The 24,237-nt window shown below is 33.9% G+C and overlaps 1 protein-coding gene across 11 annotated transcripts in view; it reads left to right on the top strand.

Annotated features, from left to right (window-relative positions):
* The window catches only part of Dmd (dystrophin), a 2,251,111-nt gene that overhangs the window by 1,056,545 nt on the left and 1,170,329 nt on the right, over positions 1-24,237 (top strand). For all 11 annotated transcript variants that reach the window (XM_076562037.1, XM_076562042.1, XM_076562041.1 and 8 more), the window contains one exon: positions 3,542-3,736. In XM_076562037.1, the coding sequence (XP_076418152.1) occupies positions 3,542-3,736 (195 nt within the window). The remainder of the gene's footprint in view (positions 1-3,541; positions 3,737-24,237) is intronic.

Genomic DNA, 24,237 nt, shown 5'->3' with positions numbered 1-24,237 from the left:
AACTCAAATTATTACATGTTGGGAAAATGTTGAGTATTACAAGACATTAGCATATTCAAAGTTTATGAAACAGTTTTTTTTTTTTAAACGAGTCAGCCATTTACTAGCCATATTGAAGAGTTATTGGCATTGCTTTGATTTCTCAAAGAAAGCTCAAAAGATCACACCGGTTTCTGCTCTTCAACTGATCAGTAGTCCTAAAATTCGGCTTTAAAGGGTGACTGGGTGGCTGTATAACATGTATTAAACTAATAGGAAAAAATTTTCCTTAAAGTAGACATCATTAAGTATATTTAAATTATAAAACTTTTTTCCCAAAAATTTACTTTTAAAGTTCCGACTGCACCAATATCCACTGTAATTAGAAATATTTTCAGAGGTATACTCACAATATCATGTTTTTGTTACAGACTAAATTAAAAGTAAGAAAAAAAATGATCACTTCACCATCAGTTGTTTAAGATCCATGATTACAGTCTTTCATATTCAGATGCTTTTAAAGTTCTATCCCTCATTTTTCCTTGAATGATTTCATCAATTTTAAAATTTTAATGCTTGGAAATGTTCATGACAATCTTTTAATTCTTTTAATTCCACATTTGAGCATGGAGTGAATAGCTAGTGGCATAATTAGTCTGTTTTTGTTAAAAGGCCTAAATTGTTTCAAGACTTACAACAGTTAGTCCTGATAATAATCACAATATAGATAGTAATAAAACTATCCATTCTTATAATTGAATGAAACTATTTCTTTGAACAATGACTTTGTATTTAGTAAAAATTCAAATATTTTCTAAAACTAGATATAACATTTTATTAAAAGTTAGAATTTGACTGCAACATAATATTCAAATTAGTCTTCCATTTAAGTATGAGTGGAATTTTTGATGTGCTTACCAATACTATGCTGTAAAAATGTGCAAATCTGTATGCAATAAAGGTATAGCTGACACACTCAAATGAATTGAGAAAGGTATAAGAAGTGAAAAGCCAGGGGCAGTGAAATGGCCTGGAAAGTAAAGCAAGTGCCTGCCTCGAAGCTGAATCTGGGACCTACAAGATGGAAGGAGTGCAGGGACTCCAGCAACTGGTCTTCTGACCTCACTATATGCTACACTAGCCCCATGCATACACACCTTCATACAGACATGTGAATAAAATAAATGTAATGGAAACTGAACAATAAAACCCAGGATTATCTGCTGCTTAGTTTCTTTGAGCCTTGGTTAAAGACTGTACTTCACGTTAGAACTTATTTTTTAGAATTCTGAACTTCTGTGCTGTGCTTTTAGAACTAATTATTATTAATGACAATCCCATTTAATTTAAGGCATCTGCATGAAAACCAAAATATAATTAGCTACAAGCACCAAAAATTAAAATAGTCAGTTGTAAAATTACCTCTTTTTAAAATATATATTACTCTCCAAATTCTAGTTGACTTTTAGTGCCTTTTTATTTACCCTATTTGAATTCTCAGTTACTATACTTGCTGCATTTAACTTACAATTACTATATAAGAATTTAAGTAGCTGCCAACATCTGGAATATCAGCAATGAATATGAGGAAGCTAAGTGTCAATCAAGGCTCATGCACAAAAGGATATCTGGGAAATGCTTTAAAGAAAAATTATATTTTAATGAAGCAAAAATCAAAATACTTTTGAATTAGCAGTATTTTAAACTTTTACATAAGGGTATGGTGTTTTAGTTATGATGAAATTCTAATTTCAAGATAATCATTATTGAAAAAGAAGGTGAATAATTATTAAAACATAAAAATAACTGTTTTTTCTATATTCAACACTAATAACAACAAAAATATTATTTAGGAACTGGTGTTAAAATACAAAGAAATTTGTACTATTATATAAAATATTGTAAGAAATGTCATTTACTTATATGATAAAAAGCTTTGTATTGGATGTTAAAGCAGTAAATTTCAAACAAGAAAGACAAACTTATTAACTTCAAAATATTATTAGGAACAACATAGTCACCTGTCTAATGGCATGCATGTGTGTAATAATAAATTTGCTTGGCTTTTTATGTTAACTCTCTTGCATAGTTTTGAACCTAATCTGCCACTACAAATTTCATGTTCAAATACCCTACTAGGTTATTTATATATGTAAGTGTGTGTGTGTGTGTATATATATATATATATATATATATATATATATATATATATATATATTCAAATTACTGAAATGTTTTATTTGAATTGCAGAAATATAATTTAGATTTTAAAATCTGTGGTTAAATACTAATTTGTCTTCATCAAACTCAAACTCAGCTTTCTATGATCATTTTAATTGCATGTTAGAAATGCATGTATGTTATTTCATTGATGATGAAGAAATATGTGCCAAGAATTTGATTTAAATATAGCCAATTTCATAAATTGTATGTCATTCTAAAATGGACCTGTGCAATTCTGAGTTTTCTACAACATAATTAGATAAGACAAATAAGTTAGAATAAATTTTACTCATCTGTCATGCAAAAAGTGATTTAAAAAATCCTAATCCTGAGAAAGTAAGAGGAGGCCAAACTAATCTGCTTTTAGTTTTTATAATATGGACGTTGAGTTCATTATGGGATCTCAAAGTCCATTTAATTATGTTATTGAAAGAAATGTGTATGGCTCTATCAAAGAGACAGCAGTAATAAAGGACTTTGTTAGCATGTTATTGTCCAAACTTCCTTAGAGACCCTGCCACTGAAGCCCTCAGCTGACCCCATCAACAGGCAGGTGGCAGTTGATCAATTGAGTACAAAGTTACTGGGAGAATAATTTCAATTACAGGAGTGTTGTTGCCTATACTGTAGACAGAAAAGAGCAGAGGTCATCCATCTTTCTGAATTTGCATGCCAAGCTGCATTTAGTTATTGCTTTTTATGAAGAATAGGGAAATAAGTACTACTGGCAAACTCCAAAAAGGCCTGAAGCTTTTACTATCCATGGCATTTGGATAAAGGTTCAGACAATGTGGAAGCAAGACAAACATTGTAAGATCTTGGGAATTTCTGGAATAGTAGAAATTCTAAAGTCAACCAAACTTATTTGACACTTTAATTTGTTAATTAATTTAATAACAAGCTAGCATTGAATGCTGGAACCAATATCTGCATCTTGGGCATAAGGTACATACAATCTCAACCAAACCATTTTATGAGTCCTGTACCTCAATCAACACTAGGAGAAAACAATATTTCTTTCTTATGAAAAGAGCAAAAGTTAAAATTAAATATTAACAGTTCTTTTCTGATATTTTGCTTTTCTTATAGTCTAACTAACTTCTTCCCTACCCTATGACTTTGGTCTTTTGTCTTCTATTTGGAGTGCTAAAGTGTGTGGACCTCATATTTTAGAAGATGAAAATATATGTATAGAATGTATAACTATTTTACTAGATGTCTTGATATCTGTTTATTTTTAATCCATTTCCAGCTCTCTTCCAACTGTATACAGGAATTGATATAAAGTCAGAAAAGTTCTTAGAAAGCTAAAAAATGTTCTTTTGCATATCTGTACCAGCACACTCTCCGTGAAGAAACGATGGTAGTGATGACTGAAGATATGCCTTTGGATGTTTCTTACGTGCCTTCTACTTATTTGACCGAGATCAGTCATATCTCACAAGCTCTATCAGAAGTGGAACAACTTCTAAATGCTCCTGAACTCTGTGCTAAAGATTTTGAAGATCTCTTTAAGCAAGAGGAGTCTCTTAAGGTAAAAGCACAGGGCTTTCTTTGAAGTTTACTGTATGATTACTGCACTGTGAATAAACTTTTAATTATTCTTGGAATTCTTAACAATTATAAGATTGTTAGTTAAGATGTAACTTAGAAATACTTTAAAATAATTAGTGTTGAAAGATAGCTTTCCAAAATATTGCACTACACAGACATAATGGGTCACAGATTCATGAGGGGCAGAGTCATGAAGCTAGTTTTGATAGAGTTTATTCACAACTAGTATATTACTTTACTTTATCCTCTCCTAATGATAAACTAGATGAGATTTAAAATGTATCTACCTTACAATGCCTTAGTTACTTACTTTCTTCATATAATGCACATATTCCATTTCAAATTCATTTCAAACATGTATTATAATATATAGACTATAATTGAGTAGAATCTAAATAAGCCAGGTATGGGGTTATATACCAGTAACACCAACATGTGAGGTAGGGGGGGGGATTTTCCTTAGATATATTCTTTAAAACCACCATCCAAAGTCTTCTTACCAAGTTGAATCTTTTCCAAACAAATAGTAGTCTGTTATTGAATTCTGAACTGTGACAAATCATGGTGAGGTAATAAGTTATGAATTTTAGTAGGCAGTATATAGAGATAAATGAATGTATCATCCAAAAAAATTGTACATGAAATTGTGTGTCTTAAGATAGTCTTGCAATCTTATACTTCATATTCAAAATGAAATATTATTGTATAGCCACAGTGTGGCATTTGCCAGAACAAACAGCAGAATGTTGTAAACAGATGAGTTTGCTATCAGCAGCACATATTAGCTAAAGTACTTTATTGGCTAAATGATTTCTTGGGAGCTCATTCCATATTATATGTTTTCTGTATAAGTATCCAAATAGAAAACACTGTTTGTTTTGGAAATCAAAATTTCACTATCTTGAGTGACTTGAATTTAATCTCATACATTAAATCAAATAAGCTATAAAATGACACACTAAATGAGAGCTTCATGGATGTGTGGATCCAATCCAGCTAACAATGGTGCTGTTATCTTATAATCTTTGAAGTAAAAGTCAAAAGCTTTATGTGTACAGTGAAGAGAAGCAGCTCAATCATTGGATAAAGGAGACTTGTCTGCATTCTTGTCATTATTCACATTAACTAATCTCTTCTGACAGCATAGTTTGTAAGCTCATTATTGTCATTAAACATGCAAATCATTAATAATAATCTAATGTTCATTCATTTCCATGTTACTAGACATATTGAGAGTGGTGACCTTAAACTTATTACATTGCATGCTGAATGCCTTCAATTCATCATTTCTTTATTTTTTAGCATTCCACACTGCAGTTTCCCTTCTCTGCTCTCCTACCAGCCCCTCCATCCCAACCTCTTCTTTGCTGCGCACCATCTATCCATTCTCACTCAATGTCTATTCAGAAAAGGGCAGTCCTCCCATGGATATCAATAAAACATGCATATCAAATGGCAAAAAGACAAAGAACCTCCCCTTGTATTAATGCTGGGGCAGGCAACCCAGTATGAGGAATAGATTCCCAAGAGCCTGCAAAATAGTCAGAGACAGCCCCTTGTTAGGAGTCCCACAATAAGACCAAGCTACACAACTCTGACATATATGCAGAGAGCCTAGATCAGTCCCATGCAGGCTCCCTGGATGTCCCTTCAGTCTCTGTGAATTCTTATCACAGCTGTGAACTGCTATGTGGGTGTTGGGAATTGAACCCAGGTCCTCTCAAAGAGCAGTCAGTGCTCTTAACCACTGAACCATCTTTTCAGCCCCTCTTTATTGAGTCTTTATGTGGTTATCAGGATATCAGGGTGACTGGGGCCTCTTAAAATGAATTTGGTAATATGCCCTATGTTTCTATTTTGTGGAAAATTATTTTTATTTGTTTTTTTTAATTAAGAAATTTTTTATTCATCCTACATATCAGTCACAGATCCCCCTCTCCTCCGTCCTCCCTCCCCACAACCCCTCCCCAACCCATTTCCCATTCCCACCTCCTCAAAGGTAAGGTCTCCCATGCAGAGCCTGGCACATTTAGTTGAGGCAGGTCTAAGCTCCTCCTCCCTAAGCCAAGACTGTGCAAAGTGTCTCACCATAGGCAATAGGTTCCAAAAAGCTGGCTCATGCACTAGGGACAGGTCCCAGTCCCACTGCCTGGGAGCCCCCCAAACAGTTCAAGCTAAACAACTGTCTCACTTATTCAGAGGGCCTAGTCCAGGAAAAAATTAAAGAGTATTGGTATTAGCTCTTCTTTGAAATTCTGGTAGAATCTAAGATAAAACCGTCCTCCCTTGGGTGTTTTTTGGTTTAGAGATTTTAATGACTGCTTCTATTTCCTTAGGGGTTATAGGTCTATTTAAATTGTTTGTCTGATCTTGATTTAACTATTGCTAAGTGTTATCTATCAAGAAATTTTTCATTTCTTTTAAATTTTCCAATTTTGTGTACAGTTTATTGAATTAGGATCTAATGATTCTGTGGATTCCCTCAGTGTCTGTTGTTAAGTCCCACATTTATATTATGATTTTGTTAATTTGGATATTCTCTCTTTCTTTTTGTTAGTATGGATAAGGATTTGCCTATCTTTTCTCAAAGGAACAACTCTCTGTTTCATTGATTCTTTTGTTTTTTTGTTTGTTTGTTTGTTTCTATTTTATTGATTTTAGCACTCATTTTGGTTATTTCATGCCTTCTACTCCTCTAGGTGCTTGGCGTCTTTTTGTTCTAGAACTTTCAGGTGTACTGTTAGGCTGCTAGTATGAGATTAATTTTTTACATAGGCAGTTAGCACTATGAACTTTCCTCTTAACACTACTTTCGTTGTGTCCCATAAGTCTGGGTATGCTGAAAATTCTTTTTCATTGAATTTTATGAAGTCTTTAATTTCTTTCTTTCTTTTTGTCTTGACCCAGTAGTCATTCATTTGAGAGTTTTTCACTTTCCACGAGTTTGTAAGCTTTCTTTTACTTTTGTTGTTGTTGAAATCCAGTTGTCCACTAGGAGGTAGTCAATTTTATTGCATCTGTTGAGACTTGCTTTGTGGTAAAGTAGATGTTCCATTTTAGAGAATGTTCTGTGAGGTGCTGAAAAGAAAATGTATTCTTTTGTGTTTGTGTGAAATGTTCTATAGATATCTGTTAGATCCATTTGGTTAATGATGTCTGTTAGCTCTAGTATTTCCCCGTTTAGCTGTTGTCTGGGTGATCTGTCCATTGGTGAGAGTAGGGTATGGGCGTTTCCCTCTATCAATGTGTAAGGGTGAATGTGTTATTTAAGCTTTAGTAGTGTTTCCTTTACAAACGTGTGTGCCTTTGTGTGTAGGGTATAGATGTTGAGAATTCAAATATCATCTTAGTGAATTTTTTACTCTTCCCCATCTATTTTGATTAGTTTTCCTTGGAAGTCTGTTTTGTTAGGTATTAGAATCACTATACCAGTTTGCTTCTTGTGCCTATTTGCTTGGAAAATCTTTTTCAAAATCTTTATTCTGAAGTAATGTAAATATGTTATGTTGAGGTATATTGCTTGTTTGCAGCAGAAGGATAGATCCTGTTTTCGCATCCATTCTGTTAGCCTGTGTCTTGTTATTGAGGAATTGAGTCCATTGTTATTAAAATATATTAATAGCCAATGAATAATTCCTGTTATTTTGATGTTGTTTTAGGTGGCAGTGGTGGTAGTTTTCCTTCTTTTGAATTTGCTGGGGTGAGATTACTTATTTCCTGTGTTTTCTTGGGTGGTACTTAACCGTCTTAGGTTGGAATTTTCCTTCTAGCACCTTCAGTAGGTCTGGATTTGTGGATAGATACCATTTAAATTTCACTTTGTCATAGGATATCTTCTTTTTTACTTGTATGGTGATTGAATTTTTTTTTTGCTGGGTATCATTATCTGGACTGGCATCTGTGGTCTCTTAGAGTCTGCAAGATATCTGTCCAGGCCATTCTGGCTTTTAAAGAATCCATTGAGAAGTCCTGTGTAACTCTAATAGGTCTGCCTGTATATGTTACTTGCCCTTTTCCCCTTGCAGCTTTTAATATTCTTTCTTTGTTCTGTACATTTAGTGTTTTGACCATTATGTGTTGGTGGGGGTTCTTTATTTTCTGGTCCAATTTTTTTTCTGTAAGTTCCTTGTATTTTACAGGCATTTCCTACTTTGGGTTAGGAAAGTTTTATTCTATAATTTTGTTGATATTTTGAGGTCCTTTGACCTGGGAACCTACTTATTCTATTCCTATTATTCTTAGGTTTGTTTTTTTTTTCCTTAGGGTCCCATATTTTCTGGATATTTTGTGCAGAAACTTCTTAGATTTAACATTTTCTTTGACAATTGTTTCAATTTCTTCTATCATACAACTGTGCCTGAGGCTCTGTCTTCTATCTCTTGTATTCTGCTGGTGACACTTGCACCTGTAGTTCATGTTTCTCTTACCTATATTTTCTATCTCCAGGATTCCCTCAGTTCATGTTTTCTTCATTGCTTCTATTTTCATTTTTCATGTCTTCATTGGTTTTATTCACTTTCTCTACATGTTTGTATTTTCCTGAATTTCTTTAAGAGTTTTGTTCTCTTTCTTTTTAAGGATTTCCACCATATTCATAAAATAGAAATGTGAAACACAAAATATACTCCTGCTGGTAAAGAAGGCTTGAAGTTAAATTATGGTTAATTTTATTCTTGATATATTTACATGAATCAAATTACAAACTATATCACACAATGCTGGAGTTTAACCTACATGTTTCTTAACAGTTCAGTACAAGCCAAATATAAGATACATAATTAGACCTTGAACGCAGCATGATTAAGTAGCATGGATGGTTTGAGTATTTGTGTTAAATTGGAGAGCTGCCTAATCATTTTGACATAAGGTGAAGATAAATGTTATCTCCATATAGATGGCTACATTTAAAAGCTAATGCACTCCATGAAATTTAAATAGAGATGAGTAACAAACATGCACATAAGTAATAGATGTTCTTAGCTCAAAACCATTAGTATCAATTTTAATTAATTATGTTTCATTATAGGTAAAAATTAATGATACATATAGAGTAGCATCATTATTTTGAAATGAATAAACTTTTTGTAAACTTTACACACTTAGGAATTCATTGCAATTTTATTTTTAGAAATAAAAGATCATCTTAATAAAATCTACCAAAATAAAATTTGCTGAAATGGAATCTCATATGAAAACAAAACAGATGTTTCTATCGTTCCCAAAATATCACCTCATGAGAACTTTAAATATTTGAAATATTTTCATGAATATAGATATTGTTTATTAAGGAGTTTAATGAGAAGTATCCATCCTTACTCCCTTTTCCAGATTTTACTAAAAGTTTTCTATAACTTGGTTTCTTGTACATTCTTGAGAACTCACCCAGTCCCTTTTCTTCATCAGCATTCCCTACACACTGACTGGCAACTGCCAGCACAATGCACCTCTGACTCTTTGCCTGCATTTTTTTCTGTAGTCATCAAATCCCACAAATTTCCAGAAGTTAAAACTCTATTTGCCTACATTTCCTTCCAATTGCAGGAAATGAGTGATTACTAGGGGTATATGAACAGCAGTCTTCACTTACCCATCAGGTGGGGTAACTGAAGCATGACTCAACGTTATGAGCCATGCTTACAACTCTGTTACATACATAATTAAAACTTGCCTCATAATGGTGCTTTTCGCTGGCTTTCTTTTCTTTATCACAGTTTCTTAGGGTGGTTCCCCATTATACTATGTGCATGCACAATCTTGTTTCAAGATCTATTTCTACAGGAATTCTATCAAGGACATTTAAAAATAATGGTATATATACTCTATAGTCAGCATTTGCTTTTCAAAATCCTTTGGCATACTCCATTCCACATGGACAGAATTGGCCAGTGATATTGCTGCTACTTCACTGACAAGTTCCTGAATTGTTCACTTAGGCCATGCTACTGACATATATGTTTTTTGTCACACAAATAGGAGCAAAGTTTATAATAAGGATGATATGCTGACTAGTTTTATGTCAACTTGACACAAGCTAAAGTCATCTGAGCAGAAGGAGCCTGAATTGAGAAGATGCCTCCATAAGATCAGACTGTAGGCAAGCCTGTCAGGCATTTTCTTAATTAGTGATTGATATAGGAGGGTCAAACTCATGTGAGTGAGTCTGCCCCTGGGCTGGTGATCCTGGGTGCTATATGAAAGCAGGCTGAGCAAGCCTTGATGAGCAATCCAGTACGCAGCACTCTTCAGTGGCCTCTGCATCACCTCCTACCTCTAGGTTCTTGCCCTGCTGGGGATCTTATTCTGACTTCCTTTGATGAGGAATAGTATTACGGAAGTATAAGTCAAATAAACCCTTTGCTTTCCAGTTACTTTGGCCACATTGATTCATCACAGCAATAACCCTGCCTAAGACAGACAACTAGTCTCATACTTTTGATGGAATATTAATCCAGTTAAGTGTGCTTCTAAAACAACTTATCTATATTTACTAATTAAATCCTGCTCATAACTCCATGAAACAGATACAATTATTATACTTCTCTTGTGCATGAAGAAGATGAAGAAACAAAATATGAGTATTAAAAATGAACAAAACTGATATTGATGAAGCATAGTTTTTATTTTATTTTTAGTACTATAGACCAAACTCATGCTTTGTATGTACTATACAGGAGCATCACAACTGATGTATACAGCCATCATACTGAAGAAATTGATTTAACCCAAATAATTATTTTAGGATATGTGTTGTTGCTTCTTTCATGAGGTCCTTCATAAGATGTTCTGTTGAATATAGTGAAGGTAAATTTAGGCAAAACACAGAAAAAGAAATTCTTAGAATCTAAGTTTAGATTGTGTCATGCCAACATTAATAAATTCTATAGGAAGGATGAAGAAAGTGGTCAAAAGGATGGAAACAATGAAGAAAATATTTTGAATGAAAAAACTTCACATTGCATCATTTCCACTAAGTTATATAAGTCAAATATAAGCTAACAAACACAAAATGAGCATATATTGCCATTACAAGGCAATACTTACTATGATAAAAGATAATCCAGAGTTAGGTAAGCAGATATAGAACCATTAAACAGAGAAGAACAGATGCATTAGCAGAATTCAGATTGAAATTGGAAAGGGAGTAGTAGAGAGAACATTTGAGCACAGATTGCATAAAAGTAAGGGATTCAGCCTTACAACCCTGGGCAAAGGAAATTGTAAATAGTTCAAAATGTGATAGTGAGCCTGTCTTCAACAAGAGTCTGAAAGAAAGACAGAGTAGTAGGGTAAAATAAGAAGACTGGGGGATGAAAGCAAAATTAACTTAAAGATCAATAGTATGAAGGTCCTAGCTGGCAGTTGTAAAGAATGCCTTTCTTTTAGTGTAAACAGTGAACCTTCATAGATTTTTTTTTAGTAAATGGGAAATATGCTCTGGTTTGTGTTTTAAAAGGATCCTCCTGACTTTTCACTGGAGACTAGAGTTATCCTGGCCAAGAATAAGGACAATGAGTCCAGGAGATAGATTACGGTGACTTGGACTAGGTTCATAGTAAAATAATGTTAGATTCTGGGAATGTTTTCAAAGCAAAGATAGCAGATTTGTCTCTATATTTACATTCTTAAGACCACTTCTTAGAAGATTTGGGCCTCAGGTAAGATAGATATTTAATTGATGTATGATTCATTAATGGTTTAAAGATTTCTTTGTTATTATTCCTGATGAAGTTCACTGTTGTCTTGAGTCAAGGGCAGAGATACTGCTAATAGATTTATGAACATACACGCTGAGGTCTCACTCCTGTGAAACCTATTTCATACCACTTAAGCACATATTTAATAATGGCAATCCTAAAGACAAAACAAATGCCATGAGCAAAGTGATTATTTTTCTATTTTAGTGCTAGGGGGATTAAATAATACTCAGTAGTATCGTATGTACAGAGTCAAAGAAAATACCCAAAGGAAAATAAAGAAATGGTTGCTTATGAGAGAGGTTTAATAAAAGGGCATGCTAGGTAAAGGGTTGAGTTTTCCATCAATTGATGACATTGCAGCAAAACATTTCTGCAATTGGTCCAAGACAACCATGGATCAGACAAACTCTGAAAGTAAATTTTTATTTCAAAAGCTCTTAAAATTCTACTTATATCTTCTAATGTAACAGTTTGGTACACAGAAATGTATATTATGTCTTATTAATGACATTTGGAAGCAAATCTTTCATGCTAATGAAAGCACAATGAATATTATAAACTATGTCTCTGAGCCTGCAGGAGGCAGAGTCGGGCAGATCTCTATGAGTTTGAGGTCAGCCTGGTCTACAGAGCAAGTTTCAGGACAGCCAAGGCTAAACAGAGAAACCCTGGCTTGAAAACCAAAACCAAACAAATATCCCCAAACAAAGAAAAAGCTACATCGCTGAAAAAAAAAGTATTTCCCCGATATTTATCCTGTGGTATATATAAACACTTTATTTGTCTACTTGTATGATTTGATATTTATTTAATTTTGTATGTAAGTTTATATTTCTTTAATATTTTCTAAAAATCTGTCTGTTGGCTATTGAAATTGAATTCTCCATAAATTATTGAGTTTATAGATATAGAAGTAAATATTGCAGCTACAGGTATACAAATAGCAATAAATTTACTCTATTAAAATAATGAACATCTCACTTGTCTGTGTTTCTTGATATAGTTTTTCTTCATATTACATTATTTTCTCTATTTATAGTATATTATTTTTCTTCCACCATTATTTATCAGACCCACCAGTTTTCCTACTTTGATCCCCATTGTGTAATTTACTATCAATTGTGCTAAAATGTACTTTAGTGCCTACTCTTACTCATTTTATTCCCTTAACAAGACAATTTTAATATTTTCTATATATAAATTCTAAAATATAGAATCATTTGTATAAAAGTTACAAATATATGGCCAGTATAAACATTAAATTAATTTCTGGTGAGGATGTTCTCCTGTTCAATAGCTTTGCAAGCTGTGCTTTGATCAATTAAGATGTCATGTTTTGGACTCCAATACACAATTCAGAAACGAGTCAGTATTTGTTTTTATGTGCAGCCATGCATCATCCTAGGTAGAATATTTTGGCTAGAATTATATTTGCTAAGGGAGCAATTTTTACATGTGTACCATTAACCATAGAAAAATATAATATAATATAATATAATATAATAGGTCAACTTTCCAAAGAGCCCATAAAAATAACTTTTAAATTTTCTTTTGAATCTCAAAAATCCCAAATAATTAACCCCTTAAATGCTTTTTCACTGAACACTTAATTTCACATATTAATTTTATATGTATTAAGGGACTGTGTAGCTTTTGGGAATATAAAGAATATGGATATTTAGGGCTAATGAGATAGCTCAGTGGGTGAAATTTCTGGCTGCCAGAACTGAGAACATGAATCTGGTCTCTGGAAACCATATGACAGAAGAAAAGAACTAAGTCCTATGACCTACACACACCCCCCCACACACACACACAAACACATACATACAATTAAATAATGTAGTAAAATATTTTTTAAAGGATATAAAATTTTAGCTTATATAGGGTGTTGTATTTATGTGTCATTTAAAGACAACATCCATAAACTGAAATAAACTGTATTTTGAGTCTTTGATATTTCATTTTCTCCTTTTTAAGCCCTGGGTGTCTTGGAACTCACTCTGTAGCCCAGTCCCGCCTTTGCCTTTGGAGTGCTGGAATTAAAGGCGAGAACAACCACCACCCAGCTATTCTTTTCATTTTAAAATAATCGTACTGCCCTACAGTTGCTGTTCTAACAGCAACTAATGGGTGTCAATGATATTTTTTTTTCTTAGAAATAAAAGTCCTATGTTAACCAAGTCACAAAGTGTGTCAAGGCACCTTTAATACTTTAAACCATGTAAAGCTATTATCATAACCTACCTCCAAAATAAAACTGAAATGCAGGATTTATAAATATAAAAATGCATGTGACTTTAAATGCACTTAATATGTAAAGCTACGTAAATAAAAGACTGCATTTATCAAGATAATGAGTTCACAACAAGATACAATATTCAGCATTGGTGACACATTGCAAGTGAGCTATCTATTTACTAATATTGACCTCTCACGAGTGATGATGAATATCCATTCATATTTCCCACTAACAAGTATAGGAAATTATATAATTTTCTTCTTCACTAGTGCCTCTGCATCTCTGAGAGCAGTAACCAGCACTTATTATATACTCAGTGTACTTCTCTTGAATGGAAATCTGATGCATCCAGGCATTTACTTTGTGGTAGAAGAGGATATATATAGGATAAAGGTGTTAAGCAAATAAGCATCTTTTAAAGAATTACATGGACTTTAGTTAAATTTCTATATTGTGTTACTCAGTGATATATAACATTTTGTTCTATTTTTTTGTCCTAAAAACACCCCACAACCTCAAAACATTTATTTTGTAGTAAATGAATCGTATGACTTAAAGTAGGATCAAGTGTAGTGTTTAATAAGAAGAGGATGCAACTTTATTTTTTTATTTAATTTCCGGTTTTTTGTTTCATTTTTTTCTTTTTTATTATTATATTTTATTTTACAAAATAATTTAATTCTACATATCAGCCACGGATTCCCTTGTTCTCCCCCCTCCCCTTCCCCCCAGCCCACCCCCCATCCCCACCTCCTCCAGACTCCCCTGAGGACTGAGATCGACCTGGTAGACTCAGTCCAGGCAGGTCCAGTCCCCTCCTCCCAGACTGAGCCAAGTGTCCCTGCATAAGCCCCAGGTTTCAAACAGCCAACTCATGCAATGAGCACAGGACCCGGTACCACTGCCTAGATGCCTCCCAAACAGATCAAGCCCATCAACTGTCTCACCTATTCAGAGGGCCTGATCCAGTTGGGGGCCCATCAGCCATTGGTTCATAGTTCATGTGTTTCCATTCGTTTGGCTATTTGTCCCTGTGCTTTGTCCAACCTTCTTTCATTTTTGTATTGGTTCTTTGAGAATTTCCTACAGTATGTCTTATTTATATTCATCCTCTTTTCACAACCCCTTAAAGATATATTCTCTTTATCTCTTCATCCAACTTGTGGTCCCCTACACACACACACACACACACACACACACACACACACAATCACAATCTGTGCTGCCCATATACTCTTGAATATGGCTTTCTAATGAAGCATGGCTGACCCACCTGGCACCACATTCTTTTTAACTCTATTTATTAATTTTACATCCTGACAGCAGCTTTCCCTCCCTCCTCTCTTTCCACTCCCTCCCCCTCCTTCCCCACATTCCCTCCATCCACCCCTCCTCCATATTCGCTCAGAAAGGGGCAGGACTCCCATGGGATTCAGCAAAGCATGGCATTTCAAGCTGCTTGGTCTTACCAAGCACCTCCTCCTGTATTCAGGCTGAGCAAGGCAGTCCAGCATGAGGAATAGGTTCCCAAGAGTCAGGCAAAGCATCAGAGACAGCCCCTGCTCCCATTGCCTGGAATCCCACAAGTAGACCAAGTTACACAATTGCCACATATATGCAGAGGGCCTAGGTCAGTTCCATGCAGGTACCCCAGTTGTTGGTTCAGACTCTGTGAGTTCCCATGAGCCAGGCTAGTGGTCTCTGTGGGTTTTCCTGCTATGTTCCTGATCCCTTTGTTTCCTACAATCCCTCTACCCTCTCCTCAGCTGGACTCCCTGAACAAGGCCCATTGTTTGACCTTATGTCTCTGCATCTGCTTCCATCTGTCATGGATGAAGGCTTTCCCAACAGGCAGCAGCACATTCTTAGTGAAAACTGACTCCCAGCACCAACTGTTTTTCAGCTAGGTTGAGACTTCCCATACACCTCCCCTCTCCATGCTAGGATTTGAATTCATTTTCCCAACTTTATTGTTGGAATGGGAAACACATTTTTCAAATCATGAGCTTAGACCCATGACTTACCTAAGCATAATGATTATCTTGTTAAAGAATGATTTATTTCATCAGTATGATTTTCCCTTTCTTCCCCTTTGGAGGTTTGACTTTTCACTTTGTTATTTGATTTTTATATTTTTTCTTTATGAAACTGAAATTTTAGTTTGTGGAGTTTTCCCTGCTTTCATCTCTAAGCATAAATATGCTAACACCACCAATAGTATCCAACTGAGCCTTATGAAGTGTCATTATGTCAGTCAATGTGTTCAAAATGTGGTTATTTTATTTAGTTACTCGAGTACAGTTACTTTCCACAAGTATGATTATTTCTGAAAGTCAAAGCATATTTTACAAAAAAAACAAGGACTTTACCCCCTAAAATAAGATATGAGCACCAAGTACTCTCAATTCCCACATTTTACTGGTCAAGCCTTAGGCAATACAATAAAGGTGCTTTCCCAAGAACTTTTTGCTTTCTTAACTTTTCTCTGTTTCACACATTAACTCTTGCTTTCATTCTCTCACTTTTTCCCCCTTGGGAGGTTTTAATTTTTTTTAATTTATGCACATAGATTTAGAACAATTATATGGAAGAGTGGTTTTATTTGTTTGTTTTCTGTGTGAAACATTTAAATATATCTCTTAGATCTTGATATCATGAATTATTTAGACAATTGTTTTATCTGTGGGTTAAACATATTGGGTGACTAAGTGCAAGTCACCAAAATGCGTCAGTGTAGCATGAAGGAAAGAAATAAAAGCACTTCCCTTTGGAGTCATTTATGAAGAATGAGTCCAGATTTGAACTCTCTACTTTACTCTCCCTGTGTCTTCGGTGGTCTGTCTGTGCATGACTTTGAATCTATGCCTGTCTGTAGTGTCTTGTGAATCTGTCCCGGTAGCTTTATCTGTGCCTGTTCTGTGATTGTGTGTGGATCTGTTTGTGTGGATCTGTCCCTGTCAATGGGCTTTGCCCTTGAGTGAACAACATAGAAAGTGCCACTTGAAGAGGGAATGAGGTATACTTTACAGAAATCTTTAATATAGTTTTACAAAGGATTAAGTCACTGTCTCCACCTGATCCAGACAACAAATAGTGCTACAAACATCAATCAATATCTCTAAATGGATGCTTTCAGCGTTCATGGTAAATTTTAGAAGATTGCTTTCAACATCTGTTTTTGCTGCAAATGATACACTTACATTTTTGTGGGTCTGGATATGGAAGAGTAAATAAATTAAGATTAGAGCTATGCATTAACTTATATTGTAAAAGATGATTACATGGGAAATCCTAGGCAAATAATGTTAATTGTTAGAGTCTTCTTTTAGAGGCAGCTTAAACAAACAGTCTGAGTACACAGTAGGATAGCAGTCTTATATCTTACATGACCCTGCCTGTGAGGTCCAGCAAAACTTCTCATCGCTTAGAATGTAAAATATTTTTATTTTCATCATAATGTATGGCCATGGATATAATTTCACCAAATCTACTTACTCTCTTTGAAAACATTCATTTATTGCAATTTAGTGTCAAATATTTTGTGTAGCTTTGATAACATTTTAGATTGTATGCTAAATATATTTGAATTTTCTTGGTCATTCATAACAGATTATCAATTTTAATAACAATAACAAGACAATCATGATCACATATTTAAATGTAATAAACATATAAAGTGAGCAGAGGACAGAAAATATTCTCCCCTTGTTTTTTGTTTCCATCACTTTGCTATGACCAGAGATTTTTTTGTTTTGTTTTGCCTGTTTTCCTTGCACATATTTTTGCTTTACACTTTTTCTCCATAAAATCTACCTGTCCCAATTTGGTCAGTTATGCAAGATTTTTAAAGCATAGTCTGCTGCTAATCTTTTGGAAACATAGTTTTCCATATGTCCATCTTGCAAGTAAAAGAAAAACATTTGCTCCCACACACGTCTCCTTTGTCATGTGTTCCTGTCAGAATTTTCTACAAAATAATTTAGACAATATGTACAGCTTAATCACAAACGTACCTATCACAGACAGTGGAATTGTTTTTCATTTGTTTGAACTAGAAACATTTAGCTTGCAGAACACTTTGAGTAATAATGTTCCTGTTTTTACAGTATCATTTTGTCCTTGACGTTCTATGGCATCTGGGAGACATGAGCAAATAGAATTCAGAATGAAAGGCTTTGTTTACCTCTTAGGTACGTGAGGAACTGTGGAGAAACCTTAGGGAAAATTTGGCAGAACATGCAGACATGCTTTCTTGCCACCACTTCCTTTTTAAAGGTGAAATAATCAAGAGAAGTAAAGTAAAGAAGCCAAGAGATACCTGACCAGATCACAGTATCCTCGACAATCATGATGGTTATCTTCAACAGCTAAAGAACACTTTAAGATATAATTCCATCCTAAATGGATTTTCATAAACAAGTTCAACATTTTTATTTTGTCTACAAATCTATTTATTTATATTTTACAGATTTATAATCCATTTATTATGTATAATAAGTTTAAATTTATATATTATTTATATTAATATTAGTTGCTATAAGGACTGTGCTTATCATTCTAAAAGCCAAGAGAAAAACACTATATGACCTTTATGTTTAAGTAATTTGTGACATGATTAATTATACATGTCAATGTTCAACACACAATTTAGAAAGTAATAAAGGGCAAGGAGATAATCTAACATCAAATGTACATTATAAGTTTTAAATGTTAACTTAATACAAAGCAATGTAAAAATAGAACCTAAGAATACGCTGCATCAAGGAAGAATACTTGCATTAAGCTTTGGAGACCATAGGCTTTGAACAATATTAACAGCTTAAATGTTGTTTTCAAAAGAATAATGTTCTAAACAATTTAGTTCTAATAACTCATTTGTTCATCACAATAACCTCATGGGGAAGTCACTGCTATTACATTCATATTATCATAGAGAAGCCAAGATTTCTAGCAGTTAGGTAATTTGCCCATGTAATGTAGTCAGTCATTAAATAGTATTGTGAGACTTATCCTGCTTGTTTTCTTACACTTAAATCTCCATTCTATTTCATATAATTTATTTTTTTGAGAATTTCATTCATGAATACTGAATTTGCATCAAATTCTCCTCCTGTGCCCCCACCCATTCTCAACTTCAGAAGCCAATATAATTTCTAAGTGTAGTGTAGAGGCTTATCCTTATACCCACAGATAAGCCTTCTTTAAAGTCTATACTTAACTGCTGTATTAGACAAACTTTTGATACAAAAAATGTTCTTCTGGTTAAAAACATTAGTAAAGATATTTTAAAAGTTGTATATTAGAAAGGTAAGTTGGAGGAATAGTAAAAAATTATCCTCTCAAAAACTGAAGTGTTTTTATGGAAACACATGGATAAAAACTGAGGACTCAGTGATTTTTTTGTCTCTAAAAGATTGATTTAAAATTACTACAAATCTTATTATTATTGATGGATTTTGTGAGGCAAAACTTTAAAATGTTAGAGTTGAATGGAGACAAGAAAAAAATAAAGGGATGAAAGGGTTTCTCCTGTTTCTCCAAGCTAATTTAAAGACTCTACCTTTGTACAATTCTTTCTGTTCAATAGATTTTGAAGTGGTTTTTCCAGACATATGTTTCTGGCTAGCTAGTTAAATGCTCTAATTGGTTGAGGGAGGAATTCTGTAAGATAACATAGTACCGCTATTGCTGAATTTCTATCAATTCATAGACGGAAATCTCTCCCTATTTTAATCAGAGTTACTGAAGCATAGTTAAAACATTAGCGAGTTACTTGTTCTACATGAAGGACACCTCTCCTGTTGGTGCTCATTAGTGATAGATATATTTTACTGGTTTGGGTTCTTCCCTACTCCTTTTCTTATTTTACTACCTCAATATGCCATGTGTTTAAGTGATACATAAATAATAGAATTGACTAACATTTCCTCATAGGTGACTTTAGCAGATAAAAGTGCTGGGAACAAAACAACAGGGGAGTACACAGATTTTATAAACAGGTGTTTAAAAAATCCCATCGGCAAGGCAGGCGTGGCACATGCCTTCAATCCCAGCTATAGCGAGGCAGAGGCAGGGGGATCTCTAAGTTCAAGGACAGCCTGGTCTACAGAGCCAGTTCCAGGACAGCCAGGGATACCCAGAGAAACCCTGTCTCTAAAAGCCAAGAAAAAAATCCATGAAGGTGCTTGAGATGTGGCTCTGCGATTAAGAGCACTAATCATTCTTCCAGAAGACCAGGTTTGTATTCCCAGCTCCCACATGGTGGTTAACAACTGTCTGGGACTTTAGTTTTGAGAATATACCAACATTTTCTGCTTTTTACAGGTACTGCACACACAATTTTCACAAATATACATGCAGACAAAACACCCATACAAATGAAATAAAAAGAAATACATTTTTCTTTAAATTCGTGAAAAAAGTGAATTACACATGCTTCTTGGCATTAGTTGCTATTGCTATGAAACATTCAGAGAAATGAAAACTAAGGAAAACTGGAAAGCAATTTCAGCATTTTTTAAAACATCAAGTTCAATATACTTACATAAGTACAGAGGTTTAAATCCAGTACTTTGGACATTGTATCCCAGCATCCTAACTAACACTGAGCTACATCTCTAGCCCCATTTAGACCTGAATCTTTAAAATATGTAAGTCACATTTAGGATAAGAAATACTGAAATAACAATTTCATATTTGCTTAAATTTTAATGTATGTCTTCATATATCTGTAACTTTACATTGCATTTTAAAATATACCTTTTTCTGAGTAAGAGAACTAATTTTTTTTTTTTTTTTTTTTTTTTGGTTTTCCGAGACAGGGTTTCTCTGTGTAGCTTTGCGCCTTTCCTGGAGCTCACTTGGTAGCCCAGGCTGGCCTCGAACTCACAGAGATCCGCCTGCCTCTGCCTCCCGGGTGCTGGGATTAAAGGCGTGAGCCACCAACGCCCGGCGAGAACTAAAATTTTTATAAGTAAATATTTTATTGTTAAAAGCAAACTTTAGTAATTAGATTTATGTTTTATATACAATTGGCTCTTTTAAAATCTTCATATGATAATAAATACCTCAGAAATGTGTTTTACAGTCTAATTGATAGTAGAAAACAAAAGAATGAAGATGCCTATGAATTTTCGGCAATAGCCTTTTATTAATTGAGTGCTGAAGCTTCATTGTTGGCTAAACTACATTTCATATTTTGGATCAGGGAGCTGGCCATTTATTTTCATGACTATGGGGAAAGGGGAACAGAAATTAGATTACTTAAAATGTAAGAAATACTAGGATATTTCATGATATTCCAGGTAGAAAACTGTGCTGTAGGTAAGGAAAAATCATTTAAATATTCAGGCAATTTGTTTTAAAGATTTTTTCATCAGAATCAAGAGTAAGTTCAATGTAACAGGTGCTATTATCCCCTGCTTTTGGTTATGTTTCCATAGTATCCTCTTACATTCATATGAATAACTTTGCCATACAGTGTGGAAGAAGCAGACACTCTAGTCAAACACTCTTACAGAAAGAAAATTAGTGTTACTATACATTAAGTGGCAGAAATACTAAACTATAGAGATCCACCTATTGTCAGAAAGAACATAAAATGGTTAAATGAAGAGTTGCTGGAGACCTTTGTTTTTAACATAATTTGCTGGCAAATAAATTCGTTGTTTAGGTTAATAGATATAGTATCTGCAATCTCCTGTTTATCTCCCTTTTTAGCCTACAAGGATGCATATTCCATAAGCTTGACTAAGCAATGTACTTCAGTCTTATAATATCTGTGTACAGTTCTTTGAAATGTATTTTTTCTGAAATATTCATTTTTAAAGTATTACATACCTCAAAATCAAGGCCTATATTATTATGTCCATGCCATTAATGATTCTGTTAAATGTGGTTTAACAGATAACCACAGCAGAGTGGCACATAAATTCAAATTTTTTACTTTATTACCTGTATTTTGTCTTCTTTCTATAAAATTTATTTCACTGTATATTTTTATATCTTCATAATATATTCATTAGAGTATTGTTGAACTTATATAATACTGTGAAACAGACTTGAAACAATGTCTAATAGTTCACAATATTAATTATTAAACATGTGGATTATTTAATTCATGAACAAGTACCTTCTAGAAATTTGATTTTCCTTTTACATTTTATTTTTAAAATCTTCACTTACAAGTAGAGTGACTTAAAAACATACATCATTTATAATCTGGAAATGAGGGAGTCAACTTTTCAGTACCTGTCAAAATTAAAAAGGGTGTTGAAAAAAAACTGAGTACTTTATAATTTTGTCATCATAATTTCAGATAAGGTAAGAAACTATTCAGGAAGCAAAAACATAAATTTTCCAAGGGATTTTCCTTCACCATAGCAACTATAGACACTATGGTTTCATTTTTTTTGGGGGGGGGTTGGGGTAAAAAACTATAAAGATCACTTATTTCTAGACTAACTAAAATTATCAAAACTATAAGAGGATTTGTATTTTAGTGTAAACTCCAGAGAATGTTAATTTTATCTTTGGTGCTAATATAACTTTTGTGTATGGCATGCCTAGGGGATGATATTATGTTTAGGGACTTTGAAAAATATTCTCTTGACTTCAGCCAATTTTTTCACTTTTCTCTGGGAATTCAGGAAGAACCGATTATCTGATATCCAGGTAGTGTGACATCCCTGTCCCAGTTTCTGCTTTTCTCATTTTAGAACGTTTTACTGCCTTTGAAGACTAGGATAGTTCACAACTTGCTTCTAAGCATTCATACTATTTTCCGGAGAACTGAAAGTTAGGCTATATCAAGAAATTTTCAAGCTCAAATCCCCAGATAATGTATTTATCGTGTGTGGTTGTGCTTGCTTGCACACATGCACTCATGTGATTAGGAGTACACATACAAGCTTACACATCACATTAAACCAGAACCAGATAATTTTGTATGCTGGTGTGTAAGATCCTTTTATTCTTATTTGAATTTAGCCTTTATAGGTGCTTAGAGCTATGTGCTTTAAGCATTTGGGCTACCATAATATAGGCAAGTGTGATCAATTGTCTAATGTGAATTCAAAGAATCAACTTTCTTTTAAAAAGTAATAGAAAGCTTACCAGACTTTTGATTCTTGTTGATGGCTCAATAGCTAAGTGAAAAAGATATCAATGACTTGTAGAATCAGAAGTTGCATCTGGTAAGTGCTGTTGAATTCAAGTTGTTCAGGTCAGAGAAATTTGCAGAAGCAGCAGTGAAATCATGTTGGTGTAAATTCCTGGCACATGACATAGTCAGGTTATTGCAGCATCTCTAAACATACTGAAGGCTCAGAGCCACAAACATAGAGGTTCTGTTGAAACTGACAAAGACTGTCAGAGACACATTGGGTATAGTGATTTTTTTAGGGTTTATAGTAGATAATAAATCCACTCTATCCTCTTAAAATGTTTTTTATAACTTCTGTTATATTGTCAACTTCGTTTTTATAAAATATAAACTTTTAGCCAATAAATACACACCTCGTGACAAATAAATCCAACTAAATATTCCATTTTTACTGAAAGAGATAACAGTGCCTTTAATGAGATATTATCAGAACTAATCTTTGGGCAAACTGATCTCCTCATTCCAGCTTTACTCCTAAAGGGATCCATCCTCATGCAACCTTGCATGTGTTCTCTTAAAATCTTCCTCTAGCCATGTAACCATCTCTTATGCAATTAAAACACAGCTTATTTCTGTGATTACCATTTCTGTAAGTAAAAGTTGTGGAAGAGAGTTTTGGTGTGAATTTTAAAGATGAGTAAATTCACAGGCTATTTCTGTGTTATCACGCCCTCCTTTCCCTCATATGTCAGTACCTCATGTGTCAGATATGGCCTTTTACCTCAGAGTTCAGTTGAGGTGTTGAACAAATAAGTAAATTTCCCATCATAGGGTACATATGGAGTTGAAGAGAATAGCTTATCATTACTAAGAAAACCCTAACTTAAAACGAATTCATACCACTCATGATATATTCTATACAACTTTGAGCGGATATATAAGACTATAAGCAAAAGTTGATTTCATTTTAATTTTAGAGCTCCATTTAGAACATTTGCTTATAATTTACATGATCTATATTCTTACCAGGTTGTACAGCTTAATTTTCATAATTCATAATTTACAAAGTCACACTTCACTCTTAGCTACTGAATTAAACACAGTTTTCAGATTGAGATTCAAAGCCCATTATTATATGCCTCTAAGCTCTCTACCACAGGCCATTTTCCCACAGTTCTTTATATTTTATAAAATCAGTTGCTTCTGTTTGTTACCTCTTTTTCTAAATGTTACATATGGCCTATAATGCCTTTCCTGCTTCTGCTACTTGACTACCACCCCACATTTCACGTTCTTCATGACCAAATGAGACATCAGTCCTTCTCCAAACTTCTAGAAAACATTAGAGAAAGAGTGAAAATGACCAAAGTTCTAGAGTAAGTATACTTGGGCTCTGGTCAGCATTCAACAGAAAAAGACAGAAGAGAAGCAAAATGAAA

Source organism: Peromyscus maniculatus, chromosome X (assembly GCF_049852395.1).
Source record: "Peromyscus maniculatus bairdii isolate BWxNUB_F1_BW_parent chromosome X, HU_Pman_BW_mat_3.1, whole genome shotgun sequence".
Taxonomy (NCBI): domain Eukaryota; kingdom Metazoa; phylum Chordata; class Mammalia; order Rodentia; family Cricetidae; genus Peromyscus; species Peromyscus maniculatus.
The sequence above is the reverse complement of the archived record's forward strand: the minus strand, read 5'-3'. Positions and strand labels throughout refer to the sequence as shown.